The sequence below is a fragment of the Notamacropus eugenii genome, chromosome 2, assembly GCF_028372415.1.
Source record: "Notamacropus eugenii isolate mMacEug1 chromosome 2, mMacEug1.pri_v2, whole genome shotgun sequence".
In the NCBI taxonomy this organism is placed as follows: Eukaryota; Metazoa; Chordata; class Mammalia; order Diprotodontia; family Macropodidae; genus Notamacropus; species Notamacropus eugenii.
In genome coordinates this window covers 5,593,903-5,606,927 of record NC_092873.1, presented here as the reverse complement: position 1 = coordinate 5,606,927, position 13,025 = coordinate 5,593,903, and the positions used below count along the sequence as shown (strand labels likewise).

At 39.8% G+C, this 13,025-nt stretch overlaps 1 protein-coding gene and 1 long non-coding RNA gene across 2 annotated transcripts in view; one reads left to right on the top strand and one right to left on the bottom strand.

Annotated features, from left to right (window-relative positions):
- LOC140524296 (uncharacterized) overlaps nt 1-2,247 on the top strand; it is a 40,082-nt gene extending 37,835 nt beyond the window's left edge. The window contains exon 6 of the long non-coding RNA XR_011973646.1: nt 20-2,247. This is a non-coding gene — a long non-coding RNA (uncharacterized lncRNA). The remainder of the gene's footprint in view (nt 1-19) is intronic.
- Nucleotides 2,248-5,574: 3,327 nt separating this feature from the next.
- OR10V1 (olfactory receptor family 10 subfamily V member 1) lies at nt 5,575-6,949 on the bottom strand. The gene is given in 2 exon segments (XM_072638288.1): nt 5,575-6,475; nt 6,477-6,949. Coding segments are annotated over 2 exon segments (930 nt in total). The 5' UTR covers nt 6,641-6,949; the 3' UTR covers nt 5,575-5,709.
- Nucleotides 6,950-13,025: the final 6,076 nt, after the last annotated feature.

Here is a 13,025-nt window from a genome sequence, read left to right as displayed (position 1 = left end):
TTATTGCACTTCACTCCAGACTTTCCCCACCATTACCCAGAAGTCTCTTCATTTTGGAAGCTCATCCCAGCCCTGGAGCTCACATGCTAGAAGCATCCTGTACATCTTCAGCTTGTCTGTCTGATTTGATGGCCCTTCAATTCCTTTCCAGCTTTCTTTTAGGTGTTGTCTTTCCCCATTAGAAGGTAAGCACCTGAAGATCAGGAACTGTCTTTCCTTTTTTGTGAATCTGTACATTTATCATTTAGCATAATATCTGTCACATAGTAAGCCTGTTTAAACAATTCTTGTTGAATAACTGGCTAACTAGTAGCTACATAATGCAATGCATAGTGTTGGACTTGGAGTTAGCAAGAATTAAAAATCCATAATCCATCTCACACTATCTAGGTGATCCTGGGCAAGACACTTAGTCTCTGTTTGCCACAGTTTCCTCAACTATAAAATAGGGATGATAATATCACCTACCTCTCAGGGATGTAGTGAGGATTAAATGAGATGTTATTTGTAAAACAAATCCAAAAGGGTTATTAAATATCAGCTACTCTTGTCATCCAAGAGTATGAGCCACAACACCCCGACAGGGAACCAGTTTACCTTGGGTCTAACTTACCCAAATCTCCTTAATCTTGGAAAAAACACAGTATAGCAGGCTTGGAGTCAGAAGGAACTGAGCTCAAATCCTGGGTCACACATTTACTGTGTGACTCATATACCTTTGTTCTCTCCTCTATAAAATGAAAAGGTTGAACTTGGCCTCTAAGGTCCCTATGATTACCATCTTTGGTGGCCAAGGGATCACTCACAATGATGAAGTTAGAGCTCTCTGAAGTAACAGAATTATGAATGCCCTATCTCATAAGCACTGCTGTGGGAGTTTAGAAGGCAAAGAAATAATTTCTAGCAGGAAAAAACTTTACAATACAGATATCATTTTAGGTAGGGAGGACATGGACAGACTGAAACAAAGAAGAGGGTACTCCTGTTGGGGAGGATAGAGGGTACAAAAATACATGAATAGACACAAACCAAACATAACATTTTGTGGGATAGTGATTGAAGTCTAGATCTCCTATAAAAGATCAATGGGAAGGTTGGAAAAATAGGACAGACCAGGCTGTGGTTAGCCAGGTCAATTAAGTAAGAGTTGTTATGCGAGGAAGTTGACAATAGGAAGCCATTGTAAGCTTTGGAGCAAAGAGTGAAGGCCATGTTTGAAGAATGTTTATTTGATTTTTTACATTACCCTCTCCCCTGAAGTGAGCTGGCCTAAAATAGAATGCACTCCAAACTGCTTTTGATGATAAGCTAAGTAACCTCTATGGCTAGAGGATGGGCTAGAATGAGGAAGAGAGACCGGTTAGAAGGCTAGGGCAATAGTCTAGGTATGAGGTGATATGGGTCTGATCCTGGGTGTTAGTTGTGTAAGTGGAGAGCAAGAGATGAATAGGGAGATTTTGTGAAAGAATGCTAATAAAAACTAACACATATAGCATTTTAAGGATTGCAAAGTGCTTTACATATACTAACTCACTTGATCCTCACAACAATCCTGTGAGTTAGGTATTAGCACTGTCCCCATTTCTCTGATGAGGAAACTGAGGCAGACAGTGATTAACTGACTTGCCCAAGGTCTGAGGAAAGATTAAATGTTAGGAATCTTCCTGACTCCAAGCCCTCTGATCTATCCTCTACACCTACTGACTTTGCAACAGAATGGATAGATTCAAGATGCAGAATGAGACATCTGCTGACCTGGATAATGTGGAAATTTGCTTTGCTTGGCTATGTCTATTTGTTTCAAGGCTTTTCTTTTTCTTTTTCTTTTTTTTAATTTTTAAATGGTGGGACTGGAAGGAAAAGAAAATACATACTTGGTAATTGTAAAATCAATTTCTTTAAAAAAAACTCAATCTTGAGAATATCTAATTCTAACTAAGGCTTTAATTTCTACCCAGATATACCTAATTGAAAAGAAAATCCTTAATTTTAGCCTGATTTTTATTAGTTGGGTGTCGCATCTCTGACTAAAGGAGGTCAGCTTGCTCTCTTTCAGGAGAGGGTCTAGCCAGCACGCCTCTGCCAAGATGCTAAATACATGGCCTTTGTGGCCCTCAAAAGTGCAAGTGAACCAAATTAAAATATAATTGGGAAACTTTTAACAAAATAAATAAAAATCGACACAGATAACCCTAATTTGTGTTTTTCTAAATCAATTTGCAGTTCACTCATTTGTTTCTACTTGAGTTTGACATCACTGCCCTTGAACATTGCAGCTGAGTCAGTGAATGGCTCTGAATAAATGAGCCAAGGAGTTAGCAGTAGCTAGTGGCAGTGCCCCCAAAAGACCACAGGCCCAGCAGCCACCAATCACCTGGAGACTCTAACTCTAACACTACTCTTACCCACCCACCCCCAATTATCGATTCCCATTCAATAAGGGGCAACCCCAGGACCTCCTTTAGGCTCTTTGAGATAAGAAGGAAAAATTAAGCTTGCTTCCTCATAAGGACTAAGCTTAAACAGGATGGAGGGACAGGGAAGCTATACCTCCCCAGGCTGACACCCCAGTTCTTTGGCCTCTATCTTCCTCAAGAGAACAAGAGGAGACCTGCCTGCCAAAAGTCCCATTTATCCTGCTCCAATGGGTCTTAACATTTTTTTTCCTATTAGGGATCCCATTGTCATCTGATGAAACCTATGGACTCCTCAGAATTTTTTAAAATTTATAATCAAAGGAAATGCTTATTTCCAGCTGGTTGGTTGTTGTCCTTCATTCTCAAAAAGGACCAAAATGACACCACTATGCTAGAGTCGAGCATCTGTGTGCTGACTGTGGCTGTTCAGACCAATACAAACTCGGAATGTTCTACCACAGGTCAGGCACAATTAGGGGTGGAAATATCTCTAGATTTGTGCATCTCACGTCTCTTTTGAGCTTTACTCACAGTGTATAGTGCCTTTTTTGATGCAGGCAGACTATGCTATTGGTCTTGTGCCAGTATTTCCCATGTCTCACCACAGATACTAAAGCTCTTCAGAGATACCTTGAGAGTGTCCCTGTATCACTTCTGACATTGCCTTGTGCGAGTTCTCCATAAATTAGTCTTTTATACAAAGGTGCATTTGGCATTCAGGCTAAGTGGCCAGCACATCTGATTTGCACTCTCTACAACAGAGTTTGAATAGTTGGCAGTTCAACCTGAGAAAGGGGCTCAGTGTCAAGTTCCTTTTCTTGTCAAGTGATCTTCAGAATCTTCCTAAGACAATTCAAATAGAAGTAATTCATTTTCCTAGTATGGCACTGGTATATTGTTCAGGTTTCACATACAACAGTGAGGTCAGCACAAGGGCTCTGTAGATCTTCAATTTGGTATGCAGACTAATACCTCTTCTCTCCCACCCTTTCTTTCAGAAGTTCCCAAACTAGACTACAGAGGATTCAGCAGTAAGAGAGGAGAAGTGGGGGTAGTGAGTATAGACAGCTTTGTTCCCCCTTGGAGTTAGACTGAGAAATGGAGATGAGATATAGTATGATAGCTTGAAGGAATTACAGGGTCTATTGAGAGTTATTTTGAGGTAAGAGGAGAGTTGGATGTGTTTGTAGGCATAAAGAAAAGAACCTTTAAGTAGGAAAAGATAGAGGAAGAAAGAAGAGTGGGAAAGGAGAAAAGAGAGATGAGAAGGGGAGGATAATTGTGGGGGTCATCTGCTGGAGGGGGTAGGAGGTGATGGGGATGAAAAGTCAGCATTAGTGAGAAGAATCACCTTTTAATTAGAGATTTGAGTAAAGGAGGAAAGAAAGAAGGTTGAATCAAAGAGTTTTTAAATGTAAAGAAGGAAAGAATAAATAGCTCATGGTGAATGATCTCCCAGTAAAACCAGAGATGAAGTTCTTAACTAATAAGGTAGTATGGGAGACATGAAGAGATTAAAAAGGTGTAAAATAGCCTCTGGGATAAGTGGGATAGAGAATCAGGGAGGAGTAAAAGGGTTATTTTGTTGAGGTGAGGACCCAGTTGAGATTAGATAACATCATTTTATAGTATACCCAGTCATTTGTGTTGCCATGACTTTAATCTGGAAATTTATGCATAGGGAGAAGATGATTGGTGGAATCAATCCACTTGTAACCCTATATATACTCTGTAGGTCTCAATTCATGTTCAGATGGATGAGTTAGGTCTCCCAGAGTAAGGCTATATTTCTCTCTAAATTCTAGAGGTACCCCCAAGGGATCAAGGTATTCTTTTCTACTGCTATCTTGGAAGAGCCCTCAATGTAAAATATGTTGAGGGGTGAAGGTGGAATGTTGTTTAAATATAGACCAATCATTTTCAGGTGGCATAGATAGATATGTTCTTGGGTCTGACCCACCAAGAGAGTAGAAGGGCCATGCCAATACTGTCAAGCATGTAAACTGGGTGGAGAGGCAGGACTGAGGAGAAGCAATCTCTCCTTCTGGCTCCAAAAGAGGTACTAGGTTAGAATTATATCTATCTGCCACCTTTTGAATATCTCTGACCTAAGGATATGACTCTGGGTTCAGAAGGAAGGAATTAAGATTAGGAAGTGATAAAAGTTAAACAAGATAGGAGTGATGGTCTAGAAGAGTACTGAGGAACTGGAGATGCAGGTGAAGATGAAGAATAGGTTTAGTAGAGGTGAGGGAGAAATTAAATGAAATTGGTGGTTCTCTGATAAATATTTTGCAGTTTCTTGTTGCAGTTGTTGATGTCAATCAGTCACTGGGATGGAGACATGTTTACCATATTGTCAGTTCATAGAATGTCAGAATTGTATGGGACATTTAAGACTATCTAGTCCTGCCCTCTCATTTAACCAATGTAGAAACTGAAGCCCAGAAAGGGGAAGTGACTTGTCTTGATCACACAGGTGACCTCACGGGTGACCTGAAGTAATACACACAGGTAGTAGGGGACAGAACTGAGCTTCAAACTCTGGTCTCCTGGCTCTGAGCCCAGGAGTCTTTAAAAAATACTCACATTTTTAAAAACACTTTAATGTTTAGAAAATATTTTCCTCACAACAACCCTGTGAGGTAGGTTATACAAATCTTCTTTCTTTTAAAGATGAACACATTGAGTTCCAGTGATTTGTCCATGACCAGGCAGCTAATCAGTATCAGAGTCAATATATAAATCCAGAGGTGAAATGATTAGCCAGCTAGGTGGCTCAGTGCAGGGGTGGGGAACGTGCAACCTCAGGGTCACATGTGGCCTTCTAGTTCTTTGGGTACAGCCTTTTGACAGAGTCCAAGTTTTACAAAACAAATCCTATTTTTAATGGGACTCGTTCTGTGAAGTTTGGATTCTGTCAAAGGGCCACACTTGGGGACCTAGAGGGCTACATATGGCCTCAAGGCTGAAGGTTCCCCATCCCGGGGATAGTGCATCAGACCTGGAGTCAGGAAGACCTGAATTCAAATGTGGCCTCAGATACTTACTAGCTGTGAATCTGAGTAAATCACTTAAACCTGTTTGCCTCAGTTTCCTTATCTGTAAAATGAGCTGGAGAAAGATAAACAGCTCCAGTATTTTTGCCAAGAAACACACATGAACAGTATGGCTCACAGGGTCATGAAGAGTTGGACACAACTGAACAACATGAAATTATTCCCATTCCAATCCTCTTACCACTATACCCCCTCTGGGGATTCAGGCCTATTTTCCAAGGGTATGGTATCATTCATTTACACTGTATCCACAACAGTTTTCCCAGAGTTCTCTGAAGGGCATCTTTCAGTTCCTTGTTCCTCATGCTATAGATCAGAGGGTTTAAGATTGGAGTGATAAAGGTATAAACCACAGACACCAATCGGCCCATTTTGGGAGAATAACTGGAGCTAGGAGATAAGTAAATGAAGCTAGTACAGCCATACTGCAGTAGGACCACAGTGATATGGGAGGAGCAGGTGGAGAAGGCTCTGTGGCGCCCTTCTGATGACCGGATGTGTAAGATGGCTGCCACAATGTAGACATAGGAAATAGAGATGAGTGTGAGAGGAATCATCAGGACAGTGAAGCTGATGATGTACAAAGCTGTCTCGTGGGTGTGTGTGTCTGTGCAGGCCAGACGCATGACTGCAGGCATGTCACAGTAGAAGTGGTAGATCTCATTACTGTGGCAGAATGGGAACCGGAAAATCAGCATTGTCAGGGGCAGGGACAGCATGAAGCCTAGCACCAGAGATCCCACCGTCAACTGCCTACACAGGCGCCAGCTCATGATGAGGGTATACCTCAGTGGGGAACAGATGGCTACAAAACGGTCATAGGCCATGACGGCTAACAGCACACAGTCAGCTCCACCCAAGAAGACAAAGAAGAACATCTGTGTACCACACCCAGGGAGAGAAATTGGTGTTTTCCCCATTGACAGGAGATTGGCCAAGGCCAATGGCGCAATAGCTGAGGTATAAAAAATCTCCAGAACTGCCAAATTGGCCAGAAAGAGTATGGAGTGAATGGTTGGCCTGGACCACAAGCCCGATGGTGGCATTTCCACTGAGGCTAATCAGGTACATGGCCAACAAAATCACGAAAATCAACATCTGGACCTGAAAGTGAGATGAGAAGGGGCGGAAGAAGAACCAGACCATCTCTGTTTGGTTTTCCATGAAAATAGCTCTGTGGATCTATTCAAAGAAATGAGGAAATGAGTATTTCAGAAGGGCCTTGTTGAAACCAAAATCATTTTATAGAACTTTTAACCTCCCCATCTTGGAAGGGTAACACAAATTCATTTTTCAGTACTTAGCATGCAAGAGGCAAGCAGACTAGGGGATAGAGAAATGATCTTAGAGTCAGGAATACCTGGGATCTAGTCCTCCCTCTGATATATCCTGACTGTATACTGTTCACAACCCATCTGTTATATAAAACTTGAGTATGGGAATGACATGGTAATATTTCTTAAAACCAAAGAGACATCGGACCTATGTCTCTCCTTCATCACCTGTCTCCACTTAATTACCAACTTCTGTTGATTCTTTCTTCAAAATATTTCTTGTATCTCTTCCTCCCTTTCCATTTCCACAACCACCAATTGGATTCAATCTTCTATCATCACCTTCAATTGCAATTGTCTCCTAACTAGTCTCTGCTTCTACTCTCTCTCCCCCTCCCATTCATTCTGCACACTGCTGCAGATTCATCTCCTTTAAGTACAACTCTCATTACATTGGGCAAAGGAGAAGGTCTTTTTGTTGAGGAACTTCCTATATCTCCCCCTTGCCAATAGGATAAAATTTTAACTCCTTTGCCTAGCTTTTCAGATTTTTGACACTCCCCTAGATCCAACAAAATCTCTCCTTGTTTTTTAGTTAAAGTCATTTAGCCCAGCCAGCCTTTTCTTTATCCTGAACTATGAACATACCATCATAATTATAACAGCTGACAGCTTATAGAATCACTTTGTAATTTGCAGATTACTTTACCTATATTATTTCATTTGAGCCCTACAACAACCCTGTAAAGATGGGGCCACTGCTAATGATATCCTCATTTTACAAATGAGGAAAATGAGACTCAAGTTAAATGACTTGCCCAGGTTCACACAGTGAGTAGGTATAAGGCAAGACTTAAATGTAGCTCTCTCTTGACTCCCAGGCCAGCATTCTTTTCACTAGATCCTCCTTCCTCTCCTATGTCTGTGCCTTTGCTTGCTTCTAAAATGATCTTTTATAAAGCAATGCAAAATAAGGAAAGCAGAATCAGGAAAGCATTATGTACAGTGACTGAAATGACAGAAAATACTATGAACTCTAAAAGAAAAAATCAACTTCTGATACATTACAGTAAACAGCCTATGTCCTAAAGAAGTGATTAAGAAACACACCTTTCTCCTCTCAGTAGAGTATGGAGTGAGTGGTTGACCTGGACTACATGCCTAATGGTGGCATTTCCACTGAGGCTAGGAATGTGGGATACAGAATGAAGTATATGCTGTCAAACTTGGTTGCTGTGATGTTTGGTCTTGTTTAAATGTTTTTCTTTATGACAAGGAAGGGTTCACTGAGAAGTAAGGAGAGAAATAGATCTTATTAGGGTGAAATAACTATGGTATAAAAACAAAAGACAATAATAAAGCTTTATCATTCACCACATTAATTACTATATCAAAGGTGACTCTAAGCTTCCAGTGCTATCCATCTTACTATAGTTCTAATGCCTTCAGTCAATCAGTAAGCATCTATTAAAAGCCTACCATGTGTCAGAAACTGGACTAAGGCTGGGAATAAAAAGTAAAAAAAAATGAAACAGTCTCTGAACTCCAGGTGCTTATAGGATCTTTGATTTCATTTTTTGTAAGCAATACTGAGTAGAGATTTCCCCCATAGATGCAGATGAAAAACTCATCTGTAATCTGGACTCAGAGAAAATTACTCAGAGGCCTGAAAAGTTGTGTAACTCACCCAGATTGTCAGAGTTAGTCTGTGGCACAGAAATTGAACACAGGTATTCCTGACTCCATGGTTTGCTCTAGAGTCACTGTCAGATCATAAGATAAATTTTCAAGCTTCTCCATCCCTCCCAGAACCTTCTCAAATATTCTGTCATCTCTTCTTCTGTGGACCATGTCTTTCAGTCTTGGAAAGCCTCTAAACTCACATTTGTGGCTCTTGGAATTCTAGTCACACTTCCTTCTAAAAGGATAACTAAAATACCTGTATAATATCTTTTTTTAAAAAATTATTGATATGTTTTTGGTATTTACATTACCTTCATTTCCAGATACATTCCTTTCCCCAGAGATCCATCCCAAGAAATACACAAGAAATAAAGAGGAAGAAAAGCCAATTCACAAAAAGTAACCAACTAACCAACACATCATATGAGCCTGACAGTATTGATAACAATTTTTGTTATGAACATACGTGTGCATGCACATATATATATATATACCCATACACATTGTGTATACATATGCATTTATACACAGTGTGTGTATGTGTATATATGTGTGTATATATACATGGATATGTGTATATATGCACACACAGAGAGAGATCTATACATTTGTATAGACACAAAATAAATCCAAAGTGATTTGAGGTGAAGGAATTATCATCTGAAGCAATCAAGAAAGTGACAGATGAACCTGATTTTGAAGGAAACAAGGGATTCTAAGCAGAGATGAGGAGGGAGAGCATTCCAGGCACAGAATAAAACTAGTAATAAGGCAGAAGAAGGAAGATAAAGTACTATGTGTGAAGAAAAGCAAGAAGGCCAGTTTGACTAAAATATAGAATATGATCATGTATGATATTGGAGAGTAATATACAGTAAAGCTGAAAAAGTAAACTGAGGCCACATTGTTAAGGACTTTAAATTACAAGCAAAGAAGATACTAGCTGTGTATTCCTGGGCAAGTCATTTAACTTCTTTGTGCCTCAGTGTCTTCATCTGTAAAATAAGGGAATTAAACTCAGTGGCCTCCAAGATGGCTTCCAGCTCTAAATCTATGATTCTAGGAGCTTATGATTTTGTATTTGATCCTTAAGGAAATAGGGAGCCACTGGAGTATATTAATCATGGGAATGACATGGTCAAACTTTAGGAAAATCACTTTGGATTTGCATATCAATTACTTGACATTCTTTTCCATGCAATCCAAGATGGCAAAATATCTCTATTTTTTTTTGTTTTTAAGAAAGAAAAAAATAGGAAAACAGGTTGCACTTTTAAGAAATGTGCTTTGAAGCCAAAATGATTGAAAAGAATTTATTCCATCGAGGACTAGATATAGTCTTACCAGGTCCTGTAGGACAGGCAAAAAAAATTGTAAAGCAAAATTCTGGTTTGATCCTGACAGGTAACACTATCCACCTTAGGGTTCATAAAATGTTATCTCTCTTAGCAACTCAGAGAAGAAGCAAAGTTTCTAAAGGAAAGAACTGTACTTTTCTGACCCTTTGTCCACATGATGCCAAACACCTCGCATGTAGTAAATGTTTGTGGAATTTTTAAACTTGGTTGAAATCATATAGATGAAATATCCAGATTTTTTCCAGCACTTAGCACAGTGCTTGGCACCTAACAGGAGTTTAATAAATGTTGGTTGACTGGGTGATCTGCTGATTGTGCTTGTTATCTAGATCTGTTTGAGTATCTCATAGATGAAGCTGTACACTGACTGGCTCAGAAAGGAAGAAGTCATTTACACACTGCTCCACACACACATTCCTTGCCTTGACCACCTCGTTGAACAAAGAGTAGCTCTCTCCTAGTTATTCCAAAGCAATCAACCTCTCCTTCCCCCACTAATGTCCTCAGTGGTGGCCAAGAAAAACACATGCAGAGCCATCCTGCTTTTTGTCAAATAAGCCGATTGCCGTTTAAGAACCAGGAAGGTTCCAAGGACCCTCAGTGTTCTGCCTGGTCCTCCTGCTAGTTAGCAGGCTGTCTCTAGAAACTAGATTTATCTAATGCTTCATCTGTGGCAACAACATACTTGCTCCTAACACAACCTACCTCCTTCTATAGACCTATAAACATAAGCTGTCTCATTCTTGGCTATGGGATCAATTAGCCAAACTTCTGGTTGGTTTCATATTTTAAAAAATACAAAGTCCTATACACTGTCTAGTACACTATCCTGCTAAGTTAGCTGTTACATGTATTTTTACCCTCATTTGAGAGAATAAGGGAACTGAGGCTTATAGAGCTTAGGTGACTTCCTGAAGGTCAGGGAGCTAGGAAGTGTCTGAGCCAGGATGTGAACCCAGGGCACCTGACTCCAAGTCCTAGGCTCCTGACATCACACTATACTCCAAGATGGGTTGGCTTTAAGTGTTGTTATATCAAATACAGAATCGGTAGGTGGAGGTATGTTTGCATTTCAGCTGTACCACTGGTTTTTTGTGACTTTGCCTTCCTATGTTTCAATATACTCTTCTATGTAAAATAAATCTTATTCACATGGTGAATATAAATAAAACAAAATTTAGAAAATGTGATGGCATAATGGGGTCTAATAGTCTCATGTGGAACTACAATATATTAGAAAGAACCCCAGGCTGGGCTTCAGAAGACCTAGGGTGTATTCCCAGCTCTACCACTAATTTACTACATAATATTGATCAAGTCATTTTCCTATTTTGGACCTCACTTTCCTCATCTATAAAACTGAGGGAGGACTAGATGACATACAAGGCTCTTTATAGTTCAGATACTCCAACTGTACCAACTAGAGCACTCCCACACATTTCTGAGTCACCAGAAAAGTTGTCCTAGGTTGAGGCACTACATAGGTCAGAACCCTCTCAGATCTATAGCTTACAAACCCGCACTAATGTGTTTCCTTTTACTAGCCAGTGAGAGAACACAGTTCAAAACAAAAGATATTGAATCAAATAGCAACATATCATTTTACCTTAAGGCATTTGATCTCAAAACTAGTAAAGAGAAGGTATTTTCTCTAATACTATGAAGACCTTGCTTGGGGAACAGATGTTTTTCTAGCTCTGGAGCTGCTATTCCCAAAGCTTCCCGAAAGGATCAGGAGAGATCTGGTGGAAAGAGATATCCTAAGGTCAGCTGTCCAGAAGGAAGAGACACATTAGTTTTCACAAGAAGTACTTGGGCTCAAATGCTACTTTAGATACTTCCTAGCTAGGTGACCATGGGCAAGTCACTTTCTTCATCTATTAAGTAGAAAAAATAACACACTACCTATCACACTGGATTGTTGTAAAGAAAGCACTTGCACAACCAGAAATGAATATGAATTATTGTTGTTGTTAGATAATGTTTCCTGAATTCTTAAATTACCCCAGCAGAAAGCCTCTGGGAACTCTAGCTGGGAAGGAAGAAATAAAGAGTCTGACAGTAGCATTTTTCATGAAGAGAGGAATCCCCACTAAAGATCTGCATATTTTATGATCATCACTATTTTTAAGAGCTACTCATATAAGAAACAGTTGTGGTGCTATGGAAATCATGTTGACTTTAGAGTCAGTCAACTTGAGTTCAAATTCTGACTCTCCTATTTTTGAGTGTGATGTTAGATAAATCACTTAACCTGGGTAGGGATTCAGTTTCCCCATCTTTAAAATAAAGAGTAATTAGAATTAAGTAGCCATTTGAGTTCCTTCGAACTCTAAATCTATAATTAGCCCATTTCATGGCTAAGAATATGAAAACATCAGAAATCTAAGGCTGGGACAGAATCAGGAAAACTTCTTGGTAAAAAAAAAAAAAATAGAAAACTCTCTCCTGAGATGAGAGAAAGGGTTATCAAAAGCAGCTAGGGAGTTAAGAGATTTAGGTCTTAGAGCAAAATGGGGGATCCTATGCTGGACCTTGAAGTTTGAATGGGTCTGGTTCCTAGACTCCGGTAGAATTACTCAACCATAAACCCTCCCAGACTAACATCTCCACATCCACCCCATTTTCTTTAGGGAGAAATGTGCAAAGTTACCTGCATGAGCAGGCATTAATTTTAACATCTGCATATCCACCATAGCAAGGTTGTCTTTGGGGATCTTTCTCTGTTAGAAGGAAAGGTATTCTGATAGATGATAGATAGATAGATAGATAGATAGATAGATAGATAGATAGATAGATAGATAGATAGATGATAGACAGACAGAAAGATGGATAGTCAGCAAGGATAAGCATTACAGGTTTGGTTTGTTGGCATGCAGACTGAATCTGGGCACAACCTCAGGGTGATCATCCCAGGCTCCAAACTTCAGAAGATTATCAAACTGTAATGAAAAGTCAGAGGTATAGATAATTGGTAAACTCCTTTGGAGTAGGGATTGTTTCATTCTTTGCACTTGTATTCCTAGTACTTGGGACAGTATCTGGAACATAGTAGGTGCTTCATAAATGTTTGTTGATTGATGGGTTGGGGGAAAAGTCAAGTCAACAAGCATTTATGAAGCTCCTTCTATGTGCTAGGCAGGACTGCTAGGCAGTACAGTGGATAGAGTGCCAAGCCTATAGTCAGGAGGACTCTTCATGAGTTCAAATCTGGCCTCAGACACTTACTAGCTG